Here is a 21458-nt window from a genome sequence, read left to right as displayed (position 1 = left end):
TTGTTGAATAGATGTTTTCAGTTCTGTTAAAAATATTTTTATAAACATTTATGCACATAAACCTTTTCTTCCTTCTGGATTTTAAGGCTATAATCCCATGAGCATACTATTAGAGTAAAAGGTATGAAAATTTTAAGATTAAAAATACATTGCTGACGGTAAAAATAATTGTATTCTGAAAAGATTATGTTTTTGAGTGCCCATTGGTATTTTAATTGAAAAAGAATCTTTGCTATTTGGGTGAAATATCATGTTTCATTTCTTTAATTATTGGAGTTTGAATGTTTTCGCCTTTGTGTATTGTTAAACACACTGTTCCTCTGATCAAAGGTTGGAATGGTCCTGACAACAGATCTCTTTTCTCAAACTAATAAGAGGATGAAGACTGATTCTTTTCTGACATTCCATTATGGTGACTCTTGCAAAAATGTGATACCATTAAATGAGCTCTCCGATAGGCAAATAGTGCTTTGATTTTCTCAGTGTTGTAAAGTTTCCACTGTTGGTGGTGGTTTTTTTTTTTTTTTTCTTCTTCCCCTCATTATGGTTTAATTCAGAAACCTAGTTTCTTGAATTTATAATTTAACAACTCAGGTTTCTGAGGAGTAAGTTACCATGAATATTAAAAATGTTGGTTGCCTTTATTTTCTGTTGCAAGTTTTTCTGGAATATTGACCTTTTTCTCTAAATGGCAAGGTCTGTGATAGATGCTTGATTGCGTAGTTGGTCTGAAGTTTGTGTCATTTGTCTCACGGCTGGATCTATAGTGTGTAAATCCAGGCACTACCCATGTGCCTCTTCCACATGGAGACTGGTGACGGAGGAAACTGCAGAGTGAAAAAGAGGGAGGTCGGGAAGGGGAAGAGAGCATGGATGCAGGAAAAACTTAGCATGGGAACATAGACCTGCCTTTTGAGTGTGTACCATTACTAACTCAGAGTCTCTGTGCCTCAGTGTCTTCCTTTGGGGAAAAAGGAGATAATAATCTTTGTCTTTCAAGGTGCTAGTAAAGATTAAATTATATACACGCATAGCACATACATATATACCTGTGCTATATGCCGTATAATTTTGTGTTCAGTAAATTAGGAAATTGTGTTTCTTTCCCCTAGGGAAATAAAGGATTGTTGTGATGTCTGGGAATACCATACTGTTAAGCACAGGTACGAGCTGTAATAATAGATGCTGGGACATTGTCTGAGGTGCTGAGCATATATATAGCAAGTGACAGTGTGGTGGGCAAAGCAGTTTGACAGATTCATTCTTTGTGACCAAGCCGTAGTAAAAGGGTTTAATTAATCTAAAGTGTGAAAAGACTCTTTGAAGATTAATTTGAAATGAAAACTTCATGCTACATTTACGGATTTCTTTGAAGGAGGCTTATTGCCGTATCAGATAGTGCTCCTTTTGTAATGGAAGGAAAAAGCAAGATCTTAGATCGTTGCAGCACAGAGTGGGGCAGGCAGAACTGCAAGATTGTGTCTTTTGACAGGACATTGGTAACTTAATTTCCTGTGAGATGTCCATCAAATGGATTGTTAGCTGTCTATCTTCTTTGAAAGGTTATTGCTAACAACAGGATTATCGGATTGTCACCTGGATTAACACCGGGCAAATAGGTGAATCTCAGCAAACAAGAAAGTTATCTCAAGTAGGACTAAAATAATGGAATTACGTGCCCGAGTTCTTTATGTTCCTCTGGAAGAGGAAGTACTTGCTCTTGAATTCAGTCACATGGGGTTGGGCTTTAGAGTTCTTCTCATCTTTGTAATGAATTTGTTCCTAGTGAACATTCCTGAGCCCCTTCTGTGTGCCAAACTCTGTGCCAGCTCAGGGAATGGGGAGTTGAGAAATTTATATTCTAATGCGGAACAGCAGGTATAATTACAAAACATTGTGATAAGTATATGTAAACAGTTGTGAGAGAATAAGGGGAGGAGATAAATGAAATCAAATGGGCTCAGAAGTAAAATGGACTTAGGCCATTTCAGTCCGGCGGAACAGTGTAAGTGTACCTACTTAATGGGGTTGTCACATACAGTAAATGAGAACAGCATAGGAAAATGTTGAGTGCAACGTTTGCTACATAGTAACTCTTACAAAGAGTTAGCTGTTGGTATTTTAAATTTCTGTAGTTTCTTTCTATGATGATGCAGTGCTGTAAATGGTTATTTATCTACTCCTTAAAGCAACTTGGCATAAAGAATTGAAAAAAGAACCAGAATGGGACTGGAGTATGACTTATTACTACTTTGAGCAACTGCTTTGGGAAATTAAAATTTGAAGAAAGCTAATAGTTCATGATCCTATTTTGTAGAAAAGTACTGTACAAGTTATTTTAAGAAGGGGTTCTTTGTTGCATTTCGGTGCCCATCTGTCAGTCGGCTGTGGTAGAAACACTGTTTATTTAGCATCATTGGGAGATTAAATATCCCACGTGAATGAAGAGCCAACATTTATTGAGTTCTTACTGTGTGTCAGGTGCTGTGATAAATGCTTTACACGAAACGACTCATTTGGTCCTCACAACAAGCTTCTGAGGTAGGTCTTCGTTTTACAGGTGAGGTAACAGAGGTCCAGAGAACTTAAGTACAATTTTGCCAAACTGGCAAGTGCTAGACACAAGGTTCTACCAGCAGACTCAGATCCTTTTTTTTTTCTTTTTAAAATTTTTAATGTTTGTTATTTTTGAGAGAGAGAGAGAGAGAGAGAGAGAGAGAGAGAGAGACCATGAGTGAGGGAGGGGTAAAGAGAGAGGGAGACACAGAATCCGAAGCAGGCTCCAGGCTCCCTGCTGTCAGCATGGGGCTTGAACCCGTGAACCATGAGATCATGACCTGAGCCGAAGTCGGATGCTTAACAGACTGAGCCACCCAGGCACCCCATACCAGAAGACTGAGATCGTTAACCAGTGTTCTTTTGACTCTTGAATAATTGCAGCTTAACTCCTTTGAACTATAAACTTGTTTTATTTCAAACTTACTGGATGCAAGTTGTTTTTAAAATTTGTTAACTTCCTATGGTACCTGGGTGGCTCAGTGGGTTAAGCGTCCGACTTTGGCTTAGGTCATGATCTTACTATGAGTTCAAGTCCCACTTTGGGCTCTGTGCTGACAGCTAAGAGCCTGGAGCTGCTTTGGATTCTGTGTCTCCCTCTCTCTCTGTCCCTCCCCTGCTCTTGCTTTCTCTCTGTCTGTCTGTCTGTCTCTCTCTCTCTCAAAAATAAATAAACATTAAAAAAAAATTTGTTAACTTCCCTACCTTGTACTGAGTGCAGTTTAACCAGCACAGTGTTACTGTTAGTGCACATAGGTATTCTTCAGGGTTATTGATTTGTATAGAGCTGTTCGTATTTGTATAGAGCTTATCTTTCATGGCCTTGAGTTGCTGTAATGTTTATCTCATTATAAGCTTTTTACTTAAGTATAACAGTACAGAAAATGGCACAAAATCAGAATTCAGCTCATCTGTTTTTCACCAAGTGGGTCCTTCCATATCACTAGCACCCACATCGAGAAGCATAATATTGCCTTCACCCCTGGTGAAGTTCCTCATGCCCCTCATCACTGTCTTGTCTCTGCCCAAGGTTAAACACTGTTCTGATTAAACACCAAAGAACAGCTTTCATGTTTTTGAATGTAATGTGAATGTGGATTCATCAGCGTAGATGATTGTATCACAGTTTATTCATTGGACATCTGCAATTAAAAAAAAAATGGTGTCTTCAAAGGCTGGAAGATCATATCAAAGCTTGAGTTGTTCTAATTCTTGGTAGTGTGAAGGATCCTCCTTGAGTATAGCATGTAGAGTTTTAGTATGTGGTATTTGTGATGTGCTCTTCTCAGGATTTATTTAATTTTTTCAGGCTTATCTATGTTTTGCTTAGGTCAAGTCAGAAGGAGCTTTCAGATAAATTGTTTACTGAGCTTATCAGACTAAAGAGTCTGGGAGCAGAGAAACTTAAAATGTAAGGTCCAGTGTTGTTTGCATTATGAGAGTGAAGCTAAATATAGCCCTTCAGGTTATAGTTAGATGCATGTAATTTATGTATACATATACAATGTTGATTTATCCTAGGTACTGAGAAATTCCATGATGGCTTATTAAAAATTGTACATTAAACTTTGTTTCAAATCTGATTTGTAAATACTAGATTTTTAGAAGCTGATTACCACAGGCCAGTTCCTCTTACTTGACAAATAAAGGAAGTTGGGGCTCTGGAAGCTCATAATTTGTGTTTAAGTGGAAAAGAAGAAAAATGTGACAGGTAGAACATTCACTTTCCTTTTATATTTATTGCAAAACTAAATCAGGGTGAAGAATGGAAGAACTAGGAAGGTATATCAGTTTTCCTGCTTAAAGATTTTACTGTATAATAGCATATTCATGTAATTGAGAAGATTGTTTGAAATGTTAACTTAAGGCTAATATATTAGTAGTTCAACATGTATTTACTGAGCACTCCTAAACACTGTTCTAGGCACTGGGGCAGTGAAGAAAGCAATGCAAAACGATGAGCCTACGTGAAATTAAGTAAGATGGTAAACAAGTAGACAAGTAAATATGATATGTCAGGAGGTAATTAGTGCTGTGGAAGAAAATTATATAGGTGAGGGCAGTTAGAGAATGTCAGGGCAGAGTGTGGATGCATATATGCTATTTTGTATACAGTGCTTCAGAGAAAGCACAAGTGACATTTGAGAAGAGGGAAAGGAGTGGACAGAACGATGTGGTTCCCCTTAGGTGGAGAGATCCTGGCCCTGGGCATCATGTACAGCATCCTGATGGGGGCGGGGGAACATGCTTGGATTTTGGAGAAGTGTAAGGAGACCACTGGGCTGGTATGGAGTAAGCAATAGAGAGGGGAGTAGGAGATGAAGTCAGAGAGGTAGCCAAGGCCAGAATGTCCAGGATCTTACAGACTGATGGAAGGACACTGGCATTTCTTGGAGTGAGATGCAGAACCCCTGCAGGGTTTTGAGAAGGTTGTGGCATGGTCTGACTTGTGTTTTAAAAGGTGATGTTAGTTATTTCGTTGGGATTAGAGTGTGGAAGGCCTGGTCTCAGGGGGAGGGGACACCCGTTAGGAGGTTTTTGTCCATGGGAGAGAATGGCAGAGCTCTCGTGTTCTCCGTGGAGATGGAGGGAGGTGGCACAGGTGATTCTATATGCAGATATCAAAGACAGTGAAGGGCTTTGTGTTCTGTTGTCCTGAAAGTCAGGTTTACTGTAATATAAACCCTCACTGGGATGCAGAAACATAAGAGCTCATCCTGAATTATGTAATTTAAGGAGTTAAAACATTGGAACAGATTTATTGTAGTTTTCAAGTGCTGGATGTTACGGGATAGCCTAAACATCAAGCCAAATAGTTAAACCTTATTTGCTTCTCTCTATGTCCCCAATCCCTTTAAAGCATAAAGTTTAATTTAGGTTTTTTCCCTTATTTTTGGTTGATGTTTCATTTTTCTTAACTTTTGTTTGTTTCTGATTTTACACCTGATGTGGTTTTTTGTACATACTTTTAATTAATTTTCCTTTAGTATTTTGTTAGGTATTTTTTTTACCTTTTTTCCTGATTTTGTATAATCTGTTATGTAATTCTCTTAAGCTTATATCATTGTCACTTCAAGGTATTTTGCTTTATTACCTAATTAGAGCTTATTTCATTTTGCAGTTAGAATGAATTATTATCCGTGTCCAGCAGATAAGTAATACTTAGTAAATGTTTATTTTATTTTTTTTTTGCTTTAGTCATTGTGTGTTAGTTTCTTGTTACGCTATTCACTTATCTGTTGCAAACTATATTTATTATGTATACGTTAAACAATTCATACATATACATATCTCAGTTATTACAGTCTGGTAAGAATTTCAGCTTTGAAATCAGACCAATATGAGTTATAATCTTGGTTCTGCTGATTACTAGATTGGCAGGGTATTCTAGGCTTCTGTTAGTTTTGTATAAAGTGGAAAACACAATGCCCGTCTTTCTGGTGAAGTGCCTAGTGCAGTGTCTGGCTGTAGTGGTACTAATCCCTCAAATAGTTATGGTTTCCTTTCCCCTACAAGTGATTAGGTTAAACATTTAAGAATTAACAGAGACAAAATATATGAAGTATTTCATTGAATTTTCTTTTAGTTGGTACTCCCTTTGCTTTCTTTTTTCTTTCGCTTTCTTTGTTCTGGTCCCTTTGGAAAGAACTACAGAAATATAAATGCAGCCTTATCTGGACTTGTGCTAAGTGTAATACCACCAAATAATGAAGCCCCTTAGGAACTACTTGTGAGATGAGCAGAAGCTGTTAACTGGTTTTAATAATGAGACTAGGAAAGTCAGTAAAAGTAGTTTCTATTTGGGTTGAAGTTTTGTTTTTGTTTGTTTTATCTTGCTAATGTAAAATCTGAGCATGCTGTAATACACAACAATAGACTTTCAATTAGAAGAGATGGACAAAAATAATGCTCAAATTTTCTGTTACAGGAACCCCCATGGTGCATTCTGGCCCCCACTCTCCCTTCCTCCCCATTCATTAGCTCCTCATATGCTTTCAGTGACTGGGAGCTCACTGGTTTCTGAACAGCCTTTTCCGTTAGGAGATAGCTCTGGTTTGTGAAAAGGTCTGTGTCACAGTGAGCTGAAGTTTTTCAGTACCTTCTACGTGTTCTACATCTATTTTTTGAAGCAAAGAATGGCTGTCTTTTTTAAAAATATTTTGAAGGACCCTGTATCAGTCAGGGTTCTCTAGAGAAATAGAATAGAAGAAGGGAAAAAATCTATAAATAAATTATGTTTTAATTAACAATTTACAATTTAAATATTAAAAATAACATGTATAGAATTGAAAGCTATTAATTTCAAGGAAATGGCTTAGGTGATTATAGGAACTGGTAAGTCTAAAATCTATAGAACAGGAGTTGATGCTTAAGTCTTGACGCAGATTTTTTTCTTTCTCGGGGAAACCTAGTTTTGCTTTTAAGGCCTTCTGCATGATTGGATGAGGCCCATTCACATTATGGGAAATAATCTCCTTTCACCTGATTGTGAGGTTAACTGCCTCTGCAAAATACTTTCACAGTAATATCTAGGGCAGTGTTTGAATGATTGGTTATTATATACTAGCCAAGTTGACACATAAGGCTAACCATCACAGTCCATCCTGCTATTAACCTGGCACTTAGACATGTCCCCTAAAAACCATATTTAATCTCCAAATAAAGACAGAATCCCCTCACATGATAAAAGCTATTCTGTGTACAATGGAACACATGCTACGCCTTTCCTCAGGAGAGAATACAAAGTCCTTGTTCAGTCTTCTTGATCTCCTGTAACTTAATACTGTCATGTAAAGCTAACTGTTATTAATATATCTTACATGATAAGGGAATAGGAGAGGGAAGAAAACAAAGGTATTTGCTTAATAAATCTATAAATCAATTCATAACAAAATAAGGAAAAAATACTCATAACAATTAAAGTTTTCATTTCTCTGACTGCTCACGTGGTTGTAACTGGTATCTGTGACTAACTTCTTCCACTACCTATTCCATATTCTCTTTACCCTCAGCAAGCGTCTCAACTGGTTGGTTCTTTGCATAGTGGGGTGGCCCAAAACTTCATTTTGGAAGGGCTGGGTTGTTAGTCCTACCTTGCCTGATTTGGTTGTTGTAGTTTTCTATTGAATTTATTTTATTTTATTTTGTTTCAATTTTTTATTTAAATTCTAGTTAACACATATGGTGAAATTGGTTTCAGGTGTGGAATTTAGTGATTCATCACTAAACTCAACATAACACCCAACGCTCATCACAGTAAGTGCCCTCATTACTATTGACTTTAATCCCAAGGCTGGTAGTACTAAGAGTCACCTTAAGAGGTCTCCTGTATTTCAGACTTTTCTTTGTTACTGCCATTGTGTAATGGCAATCTAATCTCCTCTTGGTAATCAGGTTCAATCACATGAGTCAGTAAAGTAGCTGCCTTTGTTGCCCATTGGTGTGGAGAGAGGAAGAGCCCAGAGTGGCTGAGTAACAGATTTAACTTGCAGTTAGATGGAATCGTTGTGTCTTATTCCTCCCTTTGGAAGCAAGATCTCTAGGCCAGCATGGCATAAGGTCATGGGGACAGGAAGCTAATGTTTTGCTCTTGGGTTACTAGGGGTAATAGTGAATGGTGTCACTCTCATTTCCATTCTTTGATTTCAGGGTCTGTGAATCCCAGGCTATGGGAGAAACAACACTGTTTATTGGATGCTGATTTAGAGTATATACAGCCTCCTGGAGAACACTGCCCTAGCCCTGCGAGGTATTGCCACCTTAACTACCATGGTAACTGAGTCTTCAAAAGGCCATTCCACTGTTCTATCAGTCAGCTGCTCCAGGGTGATGGGGAACATAGTAAGACGAGTCATGAGTATGGGTCCATTGTTGCACTTCATGTGCTGTGAAGTGAGTTCCTTGATTAGAGGTAATGCTGTGTAGAGTATCATGATGGATGGTGGATGAGCATTCTGTAAGTCAACAGATGGTAGGTTTGGCAGAAATATTGGATACAGTGAAGGATTCTAGATACTAATCTGTATCCAGAATGTTTTTCTGTTAAGAACAGAACTTTTCTCCTTCTGTAATGGAAGCATTCCAATGTAATCAACTTGCCACCGTATAGCTGGCTGGCTGATCACCCTGAGTAGTGGTGCCATGTTGGGGACTCAGCGATGATCTCTGCTGCTGGCATATGGGCCTCAGCAGTGGCTGTAGTCAGGTCAGCCATCATGGGTAGAAGTCCATGTTGCTGTCCATGCATAGCCTTCCTCCTTCCTATGATCACTTTGTGTAGGAGCCCATTGGGCAATGATAGGAGTGGCTGGGGAAAGGGACTGGCTGGTATATACAAAATGTGTCATCCTGTCCACATGATTATTAAAATTTTCCTCTGCTGAGTTGACCCTTTGGTGAACATTGACATGGGACACAGATATTTTCATGTTTTTTGTCCATTCAGATATTTTCATATATTTTATCCATTTTTTGTGTATCTACAGACCTCTTCAGACTATCTTGTCACCAGTTACTCAGTTATGTCCTTCAAGTTCCTGACCAGTGGCTACAACTTTTTTTTTTACATTATTTTATTTTTTATTTTTTCAATATATGAAATTTATTGTCAAATTGGTTTCCATACAACACCCAGTGCTCATCCCAAAAGGTGCCCTCTTCAGTACCCATCACCCACCCCCCCCCCTCCCACCCCCCCATCAACCCTCAGTTTGTTCTCAGTTGTTTTTTTTTTTTTTTAATTAAAAAAAAAATTTTTTTTTTGAACGTTTATTTTTGAGACAGAGAGAGGCAGAGCATGAACGGGGGAGGGTCAGAGAGAGAGGGAGACACAGAATCGGAAGCAGGCTCCAGGCTCTGGGCCATCATCAGCCCAGATCCCGACGCGGGGTCGAACTCACGGACCGTGAGGTCGTGACCTGAGCTGAAGTCGGACGCTTAACCGACTGAGCCACCCAGGCGCCCCTGTTCTCAGTTTTCAAGAGTTTCTTATGCTTTGGCTCTGTCCCCCTCTAACCTCTTACATTTACTTATTTTTTGAGAGAGCACAAGTTGGGGAGGGGCAGAGAAAGACGGAGACACAGAATCCGAAACAGGCTCCAGGCTCTGAGCTGTCAGCACAGAGCCCAACGCGGGGCTCTAACCCACAGACCGCGAGATCATGACCTGAGCCGAAGTTGGACGCTCAACCAACTGAGCCACCGAGGCGCCCCAACCAGTGGCTACATCTTAATGCAATGGCACCTCTGGCCGTTTCTCCTTCCGTGCAAAATGAACAGCCAGGTGCACTGCTGGAAGTTCTGTCCTCTGGGAGGATTTCCTTTATCACTATCCTTGAGGGATGTCCTGGGGAGGGATGTCGTACTGCAGCCGTCCCTTTTAGGTGGTGCCTTATGTTGTACAGAATCCTCTGTAAACGCAGCCCCACTTTTCTCTTCTTCATTCCCCTGGTGGTGGGGAACTTCCCACGTGGTGATAGGTGTGGGCTGCCTGCAAAGATAATGTAGCAGAAACAGGGGCTGTGGGCACTTGGACACTTCTTCCTATGACTGACTTGTGCCTCCAGGGCCTGTGCCATCTCCATCTCGTACGTACAATTTTCATTTGATGATGGAGTACTGGCGTGAATATCCAACTTTATGACTTAGTGGGTCACACGGTTGAGGTCTTGACAGGCAGCTCATTTCACGTGGTAACTAGTTGCCCATCGTTAAGCGTTAGTAGCCCAGTAGCAAGCCAAAATCTGTTTCTCAGAAAGAGGAACTGACTTTGTCGAAAACTCTAAGGGTCTGTACTGTGATTAACCTATATGGGCTTGCCAAAGGCTCCAGACAGCATCTCCCTCTGTTCTGACACTTCAAGTACCATTGGATCTGCTGGGTCATGTGCCCAAGTGGCAGAGCAGCTGGCAGGGCGGCCTGACGTGGTGGAGAGCCTTTTTTTCTTCTGGGCCATACTCAGAACTATAGCTTTTTGGATCATTTGATGTGATGGATAAGTTTTATTTGGCTAGGGTATGGTGCCCAGTTGTTTGGTCAAACACTAGTGTAGATGTTGGTGTGAAGGTAATTTGTGGATATAACTCTGTAAAGGAGATTATTGTGCATAATGTGGGTGGGCCTCAGTCCAATCAGTTGAAGGCCTTACTAGCAAAAACTGAGATTTCCCAGAAAAGAAGGAGTTCTGCCTCAAGATTACATTATAGAAATCTTGCCTGAGTTTCTAGTGTGCTGTTCTGTGCTACAGATTTTGGAATCAAGACTTTGATATTAACGTCTGAGTTTCCTGCCTGGTGGCCTGTACTACAAATTTCAGATGTGATGTGCCAGCCTGTGCAGCTGTGTGAGCCAGCTCCTTATAATTACTCTTTTACTATGTACTTTTCTCCCTCCCCCTTCCTCCCCCATGTATGTGTTATCTCTCTCTCTCTGTGTATATATAATACATATACGTGTGTGTGTGTGTGTGTGTACACACACACATATATATATAGTCCCATTGATTCTGTATTTTTAAAAAATCCTGATTGATACACTTGGTAGATGGGCTGGAATAGCACACCCAAATGGGGAGGGGAATATGTTGCCTGTAAAATCTAAAGAGGCCCACGGAATGCTCCCTCTATTTGCGTGTGGGAGGGGCCAGATGCAACACCTTCTCCTTTACCTTAGAAGGGGTATCTTGACATGCCCCACACTCTGGACTCCTAGAAATTAATTTCAATTAAGTGGAAGACCCCTGAATATTTTTCCAGTTTATTTACCACCCTCTGACATGCAAATCTTTTAGCAGTAAGTCTGGGGTAGTTGCTGCTTCTTGCTCATGAGATCCAATTAGCAACGGACCAGTGTGATATCTTGTATAAGGGGGAGGCTGTCAAGGTCCCTGAAAATTAAATTTTGACTGAGATCATAGAGCTCTGGAGAGTTGATATACCTCTGAGGTGGGACAACTGCTGGACTTGCCAGCTGAAAACGGACTGCTTCTGATAGATTTTGTTAATACTGAGAAAAAAGCGCTTGTAAGATCTGTATCTGCATGTATCTGTGTTAATTTATTCAGGTGGTGAAACCGCATCTGGTAGAGCTGCCTCAATTGGAGCCATCACTGTTACGCTTGTGATAATCCACTGTCGTTCTCTAAGATCTATCTATCTGTTTTCAGCACAGGCCGCATAGTGAGTTGAATGTTGATGTGGTGGGAATCTCCACCTCTGCTTTCCTTAGGTCCTTGATGGTGGCACTAATCTACGTTCCCTCCCTGAAAGCAGTATTGCTGTCGGCTTACTCTTTTTTTAGGTGGAGGCAGTTCTAGTGGCTGCCATGTGTCCTTTCTTGTCTTACTAGTCCTCACTCCACAGGTCTGGAAAACAGTGTGGGGATCTTGCCAGTTGCTGAGTATGTCTGTTTCAGTTATGGATTCTGGAATTGGGAAAATAACCAAAGGATGGATGCAGGGGACCCGCTGGACCCATTGTGATGTGGATGTGAGCTACAACTCCATTGATTACCCGACTTTCATAATCCCCTGCTCTGACACATGGACTGCAGTGAAATTTTGTCTCTTGAAATTAGTGTCAGTTCAGGACCAGTGTCCAAAGTCCCTGAAAAAGTCTAATTATTTCCTTTTCTCAATGCAGTCATCCTGGTAAAAGTCTGTACATCCATTTGGGGGAAGGCTGGGAGGAAAGATTAACTGTATGAAGTTTGGCTGTTTCACAGGGTCCTTCCTCAAGAGGACCTATCTTCCCCTTTATTTCAAGGGGTTTTGAGTCTGTAAACCGGCTCAAGTGTAGGAATTTTTGAGGGGTCATGATTTTGTTTTGGTAATTCAGGTTCACTGGACCTAGAATTCTTTTGCCTATATAGATCAAGTAACAAGTTAGTAGATGGCCCATCTGTTTTCTCTTCTAGAGGCCCCATGATCAACTAGTGAATGTCTTAGGTCTCTGAGGTAGACTAATCTGTTTATCGTTTTCACTCTGCTGTCCATTGTGGTAACCATGTCTGTCTTGTATTTGGCAATTAAATATTGCCACCTAGCCCCTGACTCCCCAGGATCCAGTTGTCCCCATTGCATGTAAGGACCCTAGTTCAGGGGTGGCAGTTCCCACTGTAACCTCTGACCTGCAGAGAGGAGCAACCATGCTGAGGCTCACCACATACATTTATTTGTCATAGTTCAGGTGCAAGGTATGTTCTCTGGATCCTCCTGGGGTGGGTGAACAGGTTTTCCATGAGAAAACCATTTCAACATTCCAATTTCTCCAAGCCTTTGGATGTCTTCTTCTACATTATGCCAAGGCAGTTTTGGCATTTTGACTTCACTTAATGTAGGCCACCTTTTGGTCCATGTTTCAGCCAACCAACCAGTCAAATCACTAGAGCTACTACAACCCCCTGAGCTATAAGATTGAATCTAGAATCTCTGTTTAGTGTTCTCATATTAATAAATTTGGCCACATTCAACTTAAAAAAATTTTTAGTGTTTATTTTTGAGAGAGAGCGGGGGAGGGACAGAGAGAGAGAGGGGGAGACACAGAGTCTGAAGCAGGCTCCAGGCTCCACACTATCAGCACAGAGCCCAATATGGGGCTCAAACCCACAAACCCTGAGATCATGACCTGAGCCAAAGTTGGATGCTTAAGCGACTGAGCCACCCAGGCACCCCAGCCACATTCAATTTTATTTTTTCCATGTTATCCCACATCCTTGATATCAAATCCTATTCATATCCCCCAGGTTTCCTTTCTATATAAAGTGGGAAAATTGTGAATTCTAGTGTATCTCCTGGGGGTAACATTGTATACCTCATCTTTTGGGACCAGCTGGGTCTTGAATCTAGTTACAGGTCTAGAAGAAAGGGTGAATGGAGGTCCTCATGAGAATCTGTTGTCTTGCAAGGTGAGGCCATTACAGATTCTTCATGCAAAACAGAGTTCATCTCAGTTAAGTGTAGAAGGTCTGATTCTACTAGCAAAGAAGATCCTGCAGAATTTAGAGGTTCAGTGTCCCCCACTTCATTGAGATCTGGCTACATGTTTCCATTCCAATTTTCAGGATCCTGTTTCTTCCTAATGAGTACCCGTACTTTAACAGACAATATTGTGTGAAGTTAGAAATTCAATTTTTGTTGTAATTCAGCCACTCACAGGAAGACACTTTGGGTTTGATTTTCAGACATCTCAGCTTTCAGGTTTTGGTAGATAAAGATCTCTGTCAGGGCAGACAGAAAGAAATGTCATTTATGTGGCATTTGAACTGGGCATATGAAGCCTTGAGCTTATCTTTTTATTTCCTACTTTATCCAAAGTTAGGAGTCACCACTAATGCCATTATAATCCTTAGTTTGATAAATGTTCTAAGGTGTCATTTGCATGTTCACCCAGAACCTTGCTTTTTATAAGTATTTGTTCAAGAGTTATCCAAGGGTTATTGTTCATACATCTCTTGCTGCGTCATGCCGTGCACTGCTGGTGTTTTCTTTACCTTGTTATTGGAAATAGAGTCATTAGTGCCTTTAAATCTAATCAGAGTAGAGAATCTGCTGCAGAAACCCCAGAGCCAATTCAGAAAATTCATCCTTAAAATTCTGATCCTCTAAAACTATTCTTGGTTTCCAAATCAGTGTTAAGGTTCTTAAGAGAAACAGAACAATTATGTATGTGTGTACACACACACACACACACACACACACAGATATCTTTTAAGAAATTACCTCATGAGATTATGGGGACCAGCAAGTCAAATATTATTTGTAGGGCAGGTGGAAAAGTCACCTTGATCCACCATCAGGTCAAGAAATAGAATCCCACCAACACTTGTAGAAACTCCCTCTCCTGCATTCCCTCTTAATCATGACCTTTCCTCCTGCCAGAGGTAACATTAAATCTTCTGTGGTAATGATTTCCTTTCTTTTTGCTTTTATTTGTGTATGTATATTTAAACACTATTATTTATTTGTGTCTTGATCTGTATGTTAATAGAATCATTGTATTTTTTGTCTCTTGCTTTCACTTGACACAAGTGGGAGTTTTGTTCATTTCGTTGTATGTAATTACAGTTCATTCTAGTGGAATTCTACAATATTCAGTTAAAAATTTTTCTTTAATGTTCTATTTATTTTTAAGACAGAGCATGAGTGGGGATGGGGCAGAGAGAGAGGGGGACACAGAATCTGAAGCAGGCTCCAGGCTCTGAGCTGTCAGCACAGAGCCCTACGCGGGGCTCAAACTCACAAACTGTGAGATCATGAACTGAGCCGAAGTCAGACGCTTAACCAACTGAGCCACCCGGGCGCCCCTGTAGTGTTCTAGTTTTAAATACTCCACAGTTTAATCAGTTTTTCTAGTGGATGCTTTGTTTGTTTCTAGTTTTGGCCTTTTATGAACAATGCTTCTGTGAATGTCCCAGCATTGCACATCTGTGTGAGTTTCTCAAGGGTATGTAACCAAGAAGGTTGCTGGGTCAGATGGTATCGACTGTACTTAGTAATGCCTAATTATTTGCCAAAGGAGATGTATTAGTTTATTTTCCCAGCATCACCAACATTGCTATTATACACTTAAAAACAAATTCTGTGGTAGATAGGTAATGGTATCTTCTTGTGAGGTTAATTTGCTCATTACAATTGAAATTGAGCCTCATTTTATATTATTGGCCATTTGGATTTCTTCTTCTGGAGATTGTCTTTTTAAGTCTTTTGTCCACTTTTGTATTGGGTTGGTCCTTTTTTTCTTAGAGTGTTATGGAGTTCTGTATATTTTTTTTTTTTTAATTTTTTTTTCAACGTTTATTTATTTTTGGGACAGAGAGAGACAGAGCATGAATGGGGGAGGGGCAGAGAGAGAGGGAGACACAGAATCGGAAACAGGCTCCAGGCTCTGAGCCATCAGCCCAGAGCCTGACGCGGGGCTCGAACTCACGGACCGTGAGATCGTGACCTGGCTGAAGTCGGACGCTTAACCGACTGCGCCACCCAGGCGCCCCGAGTTCTGTATATTTCTGTTCTTTGGTTACAGAATATTTTTGGAATTCCTTATTTCTGTCCTTTGATTATAATTACAGTATCTCTCTTCAGTTTGTGGCTTGTCTTTGCATTTATTGTTTGCATTTATTGCATTTATGTTGTGTTAATGAATAGAAGTTCTTAATGTTAGTATTATCAAATTAACCAGCATTTTCCTTTATAGTTAAATGCTTTTGATGTCTTAGTTAAGAAATTTTTCCTTGCTCTTAGGATATTATCTTACATTATTTTCTTAAAGCTATATCGTTTGTATTTCAAACTTCAGTTTTTAATTCAGTAGGAACTGATTTTTGGCTGTTTTGTGAGAATTGGGTTCGATTTCCTTTTTTTTCTCATATGTAGATACTCAGCCAATTCCAGAACCATTTATTTTATTTAACAAGATAGAATTTTCCCCACCAATTTGCATTGCTAATTATGTCATATGTCTCTATATGTTCGGATCTATTTCTGAGTACTTTATTTCTTTCACTGGTTTGTCTTTTGCTTTGACAATATTCACAAAGTTTTTAAGTTATAGATGTCTTACAAGTCTTAATATTTGGTTTGGCGGGTTTTCTTACTGTATTCTTCAAAACTGGCTATTCTTTTCCCTTTGCATATTCGGACTGATTTCTCAATCAACTAGTACAGCTTTAGGTGAAAAAACCCATTAGGAATCTGATTGGAATTGCAGAGTCTTTCAAATTGATTTGGAGACAGTTGACATCTTTATAACACTGAATCTTCACATCTAATAATTTGGTAATATCTCAATTTGTTTAAGTCGTTTTTAGTGGCTCACATAAAGTTTTATAATTTTTTTGCCCTAGAGATCTTGCATATAGTTGTATTATTTCTAGGTACTTTGTGTTTTGATCTTCTCTTCTTTAAAAAAAAATTCAGTTGTCTTGTTTTTATTAAAAAAATTTTTTTTAATATTTGTTTTTATTTTTGAGAGAGAGAGAGAGGGAGAGAGGGAGAGAGGGCGTGAGTTCCAGTGGGGGAGGGGCAGAGAGAGAGAGAGAGAGACAGAATCTGAAACAGGCTCCAGGCTCTGAGCTGTCAGCACAGAGCCCGACGTAGGGTAGGGTCAAACTCACCAGTTGTGAGATCATGACCTGAGCAGAAGTCAGACATTTAACTGACTGAGCTACCCACGTGCCCCGCGTTATGTTTAATTTTTTAAGAAACTGCCACCTGATTTCCAGAGTGGTTGTACCACTTTACAGTCTCTCCAGCAAAGTATGAGAGATATAGTTTCTCTGCATCCTTGCCAGTGTTTGGCTGTATTGGAATTTTTTATTTTGCTCATCTGATAGAGCACACGGTGCTGATAGATACCACACGGTGGTATCTCACTGTGATTTTAATTGGCGTTATTCTAACGACTGGCAATATTGAGCATCTTTTTATGTATTTATCTGTCATCTATCTACTAATGTCTTTCCCCATTTTCTAATTGAGTGTTGATTAAAAAAACATTTTTTTAACGTCTGTTTATGTTTGAGAGAAAGAGACACGGGGTGGGCAGGGTAGGGGCAGAGAGGGAGTCACAGAATCGGAAGCATCTCCAGGCTCCAAGCTGTCAGCACAGAGCTCGACCTGGGGCTTGAACTCACTAACCACGAGATCATGAACTGAGCCGAAGTCAAAAACTTAACGGAAGTTGAAAGCTTAACCAGCTGAGCCACCCAGGCGCCCCAGAACTTTGATTGGTTTTTATGTGGACGTTTGCAAATAAATATAAAAGTTGAGGTAGTAGTAAAATGAACCCCAGTTCTGGAGCTTCAGCTGTTCCCCCATTTAGCCCTTTTGTTTCTTTTGAGAATTTCATAGCAAATCAGTATATTAACTAGTACATATATTAGCAATGGATAATAGATATCTAATATCCAATACTTAATGCATATTTACATTTTTTTTGTTTCAAAGATGTATTTTTAAAAACGGTATGTTGGAATTAGAATTCAAACAAGATCGTTAGTTACATACTCTTTTTTGATAGTACTCCCTTTTTGTTCCTCAGGCAGTTGATTTGTTGGAGGAATTGGGTCATCTGCTAGAGTAATTTGGATTTGACTGATTCCTTTCTCTTTTTATCATTTGTTCTAATCCCCTAAACTCATAGGAAGATTTAGTAGTTTAGATTAGGATTCTGATTTTTAGAAACGAATCTTCACAGGGATACTGTGTATTCCCTGTTGCATTGTGTAAGGACCATAATGTTTGATTGTTCTACTTTTCATGCTACAAAGTGAGATCAGTTGGTTCAGGTATTGTCAGTCCTGTCCTTACATTTAACAATTTTCCATTCATCTTTTGCCTAATGGTTATGGCTTCCATTGATGTTTGTTGCCTAGATCCAATACTTTATTTGGGGTTGTAGAATAGTGATTTCCCAATTTAGTTGTTTTTGCATTTATTTGCTGGACTTTTCTTTATTTCTTTGCTGGATTTTCAAGAAAATTTATTAACTTTTTGGTTTTCATGAAATGTATTCATACAGGAAAAGCAGGAAAAATGCTCAGTTCAGCATCACCCCCCCCCCCCCCCCCCACTGATAACTGATAACTTTATTTATCAGTTCTTAGAGTAGTGACTTGGTGCCCAAGCAGTCTATGGAAGACACCAATGAAATGTTTTTTGTTTTTTTTTTTTCTTCATCATTTTCTTTGGGTATCAGTTTGAATTTGTGGATTTTTTTTTTTTCAACGTTTATTTATTTTTGGGACAGAGAGAGACAGAGCATGAACAGGGGAGGGGCAGAGAGAGAGGGAGACACAGAATCGGAAACAGGCTCCAGGCTCTGAGCCATCAGCCCAGAGCCTGATGCGGGGCTCGAACTCCCGGACTGCGAGATCGTGACCTGGCTGAAGTCGGACGCTTAACTGACTGCGCCACCCAGGCGCCCCTGAATTTGTGGATTTTTTAAAAAGGTATTTGGTGCTTTTCAATGACATATTCTTTAAAATTTCACTTTTTGTTTGTAGGTGTTTAGACATACAATTGATTTTTGTACATTGAGTTTTTTAATCCAGCAACCTTGCTAAATTCGTTTATTTAAATTTATTTTCAGATTTTATCGTCTGCAGATGGCAGTTTTTTTATTCTGCTTTTCAAGTCTTTATAACTTTCATTTCTTTTTCTTTCCTTACTGTAGTAGTATATAGCACTCCAGTACTGTTTTAATAGAAGTGGGATAATGCAACCCTTCTCTTGTTCTTTACCTTAGAGGCAATGCTTCAATATCTCTCTATTAAGATTGTAGTTTGTTATAGGTTCTTTATCAGATTAAGGATATTTCCATATATCCCTACACATTTTATCATGCATTAATGTCCAATTTTATGGAATGCTTTTCTGCATCTTTCCCATGATCATTTGAGTTTTCGACTTTTAATCTGTTAATGCGAATTACATTAATGGATTTTCTAATGTTAAATGGGTTTCCATTCCTGGAATGGATGTATTATTATCCTTTTTGTAGGTTATGGAATTTAATTTGCTAATATTTTCTGATTTTTACATTTATGTTCACAAGTGAGGCTGGCTTTATAATTCTCATTTTCCAGTACTGTTTTCTTGGTTTTGGTACTAACGTACCAAATAAAACAAGTTTAGGAGAAGTTTCTTCTTTCTGTTCTCTGTAAGAGTCTGTTTTAAGAATGGAATTCATTTTTCTTAATTATTTCTAGAACCTATTCATAAAACCATTGGGGCTTGGAACTTTCTTTGTGGAGAAGATTCCCAGGTGGTTTAATTTTTAGTTCTTTGAAGATACGAGGGGAAAGTAGAATCTTCCTGTGGTAAGAAGCTAGTAGTTACAAGTGAAAAATTCAGTTGTTTATTAATATTTTTTACTGACTGTTTTAAGTGGTTATGTCTCCAGTTTTTGCGGTATAGCCTGTATACTTTCTATTTGTAAATTATACTTATTTTTGAATATTACTACATTTTAAAAAGTAGGTTATCTACTATATTTCTTGTGTTTTAAGCTTCTGAAGTTTGTAAGATTTCTGAATAACGAATCTTTAAGGACTCTTTAGAGAACTTTCAGCCAGATATCTAAGTTCTGCTGGCTCTGCCAGTTACAGTCTTGAGTCTGTCGATTACTTTCTGGGCCTCACATCCCTCATTGATAAAAAGAATAGCCACTTCACGTAGTTTTCAGAGGATATACTGAGAAGTGCCTTATAAACCATAAACTGTATAAGTGAAAGGTTTTAAAGATAGTGAATATAGGTGAAGTGTTCAAAGAAAGAGAGTTGAAAGAACCTTTGAGATTTAAGTCTCTCCATTTTATTGGAAGTAGAAGCTGCAAGTTTATGTGGAGAGCTGAATGCGCAGCCCAGGCTTCCTGTTTCTCAAATCGCTGAGCTTTTTCTCTTTTGCCTTCCTGCAAATTAAATACTAGGTACTTGAGAGAAACTTTGACTTCTCTAGGTACATAATTGAGTGTATTATTCCTAAGAGGTTGGGTAGAAAAGTGCATGTGACATTAGGGAGAAAAAGGAATTTTAAGACTTTAGTTTCTTAAGTTACCCGTAATTAAAAGTGCTGTCAAAGTAGTGATTGTTATTTCCCCCCCAGAATTTAGACAAAGAGAGCCTTGTTATACTTTTCAGGGATTAAAATTCATCTAATACAGTAAGAAGTGAGGCCCTGTGTGGTTGCCACATAACTCTGTACTTGAAATTCCATTGAAATTTTACTTTAAAAACCATTGCTTCAGTGTAATTTTAGTAAGACCGTGCCTTATATTTAACATGAAAACTTTCAAACTAATTGTGTTTTGCAAAAGGTGCCTCCTTAAAATCTAACTTGTCTACTTGATTCCTTAGTGTCTCCAAATACAGGCTCAAAAAAATTATTTCCTTTAAATCCTTAAGTTGATACTAATAATGAGAAGGTTTCTTATTATTTGAGCTTTGAAGATTCAATATGTTACATAGTATTTGCAGGAGGGGACTTCTTTCCTCCCTCCTTCTCCCCGTGGCAGCCTGTTAGAGATGCCGGCCACAGGGCCCTCCTTCCCTCCAGCCCTGCTCCCCCTTCTCCTTTTCCTCCATAAGGTGCAGCATTCACTTGGTGCCCCTTACCTCCATTTCTGCTGTCTGCTCTCATTTAAGAATTTCCTCTTCTTTTCCTTCCCTTATTACCCTTCCTCTCCCAGAGAGTCTGTTTTGGTGAAATGGGGCGACACTAGGGACGTATTAAAGGGAGGAGCCCAGGTTTGCTGAGGCACTTTTAAAATCCCAGACATCATTATAGAAAGTATGTGTCTCCTATTTTAAATGAGTTCTTAAAAATTTTACTTAAGTCATTTTGATCACTTTTTTTTTTTTTTTTGAGCTAATACCGTCAGATTCTAGATTTGTCAATAGTTACTATGAATAAAAAGTTTCTGGGAACTGAGGCTGTGTTCTTTTAGTTCAAATAGTAATTTCTGTGAGATTCATTATGCATTTATATCAAATTATAATTTTGTTGTCTTAAAGTTGAAGGTCAAATTTTTATTTATTTATTTATTTTTATTTCTTATTTTTTCAATATATGAACTTTATTGTCAAATTGGTTTCCATACAACACCCAGTGCTCATCCTAAAAGGTGTCCTCCTCAATACCCATCACCCACCCTCCCCTACCTCCCACCCCCCATCAACCCTCAGTTCTCAGTTTTTAAGAGTCTCTTATGCTTTGGCTCTCTCCCACTCTAACCTCCTTTTTTTTTTTTTCTTCCCCTCCCCCATGGTTTCTGTTACGTTTCTCAGGATCCACATAAGAGTGAAAACCTATGGTATCTGTCTTTGAAGGTCAAATTTAATGTTCAGTTGTTATAGGCTTGTGACTTTTTTCCCCTGAAAAACAAGACATTTTCTTTAAGTAAAACTCAT

The 21458-nt window shown here is 39.0% G+C and overlaps 1 protein-coding gene across 4 annotated transcripts in view; it reads left to right on the top strand.

The window, feature by feature from the left end:
- The window catches only part of STIM2 (stromal interaction molecule 2), a 150533-nt gene that overhangs the window by 22768 nt on the left and 106307 nt on the right, over positions 1 to 21458 (top strand). The window contains exon 1 of one of the 4 annotated variants that reach the window (XM_053217480.1): positions 9488 to 14995. The exons of the other annotated variants lie outside the window; for them this stretch is intronic. Within the exon in view, the coding sequence (XP_053073455.1) occupies positions 14908 to 14995 (88 nt within the window). The 5' untranslated portion in view covers positions 9488 to 14907. Of the gene's footprint in view, positions 1 to 9487; positions 14996 to 21458 lie in introns of those variants that run through there. 4 annotated transcript variants of the gene reach the window in all.

Source organism: Acinonyx jubatus, chromosome B1, assembly GCF_027475565.1.
Source record: "Acinonyx jubatus isolate Ajub_Pintada_27869175 chromosome B1, VMU_Ajub_asm_v1.0, whole genome shotgun sequence".
Taxonomy (NCBI): domain Eukaryota; kingdom Metazoa; phylum Chordata; class Mammalia; order Carnivora; family Felidae; genus Acinonyx; species Acinonyx jubatus.
The sequence above is the reverse complement of the archived record's forward strand: the minus strand, read 5'-3'. Positions and strand labels throughout refer to the sequence as shown.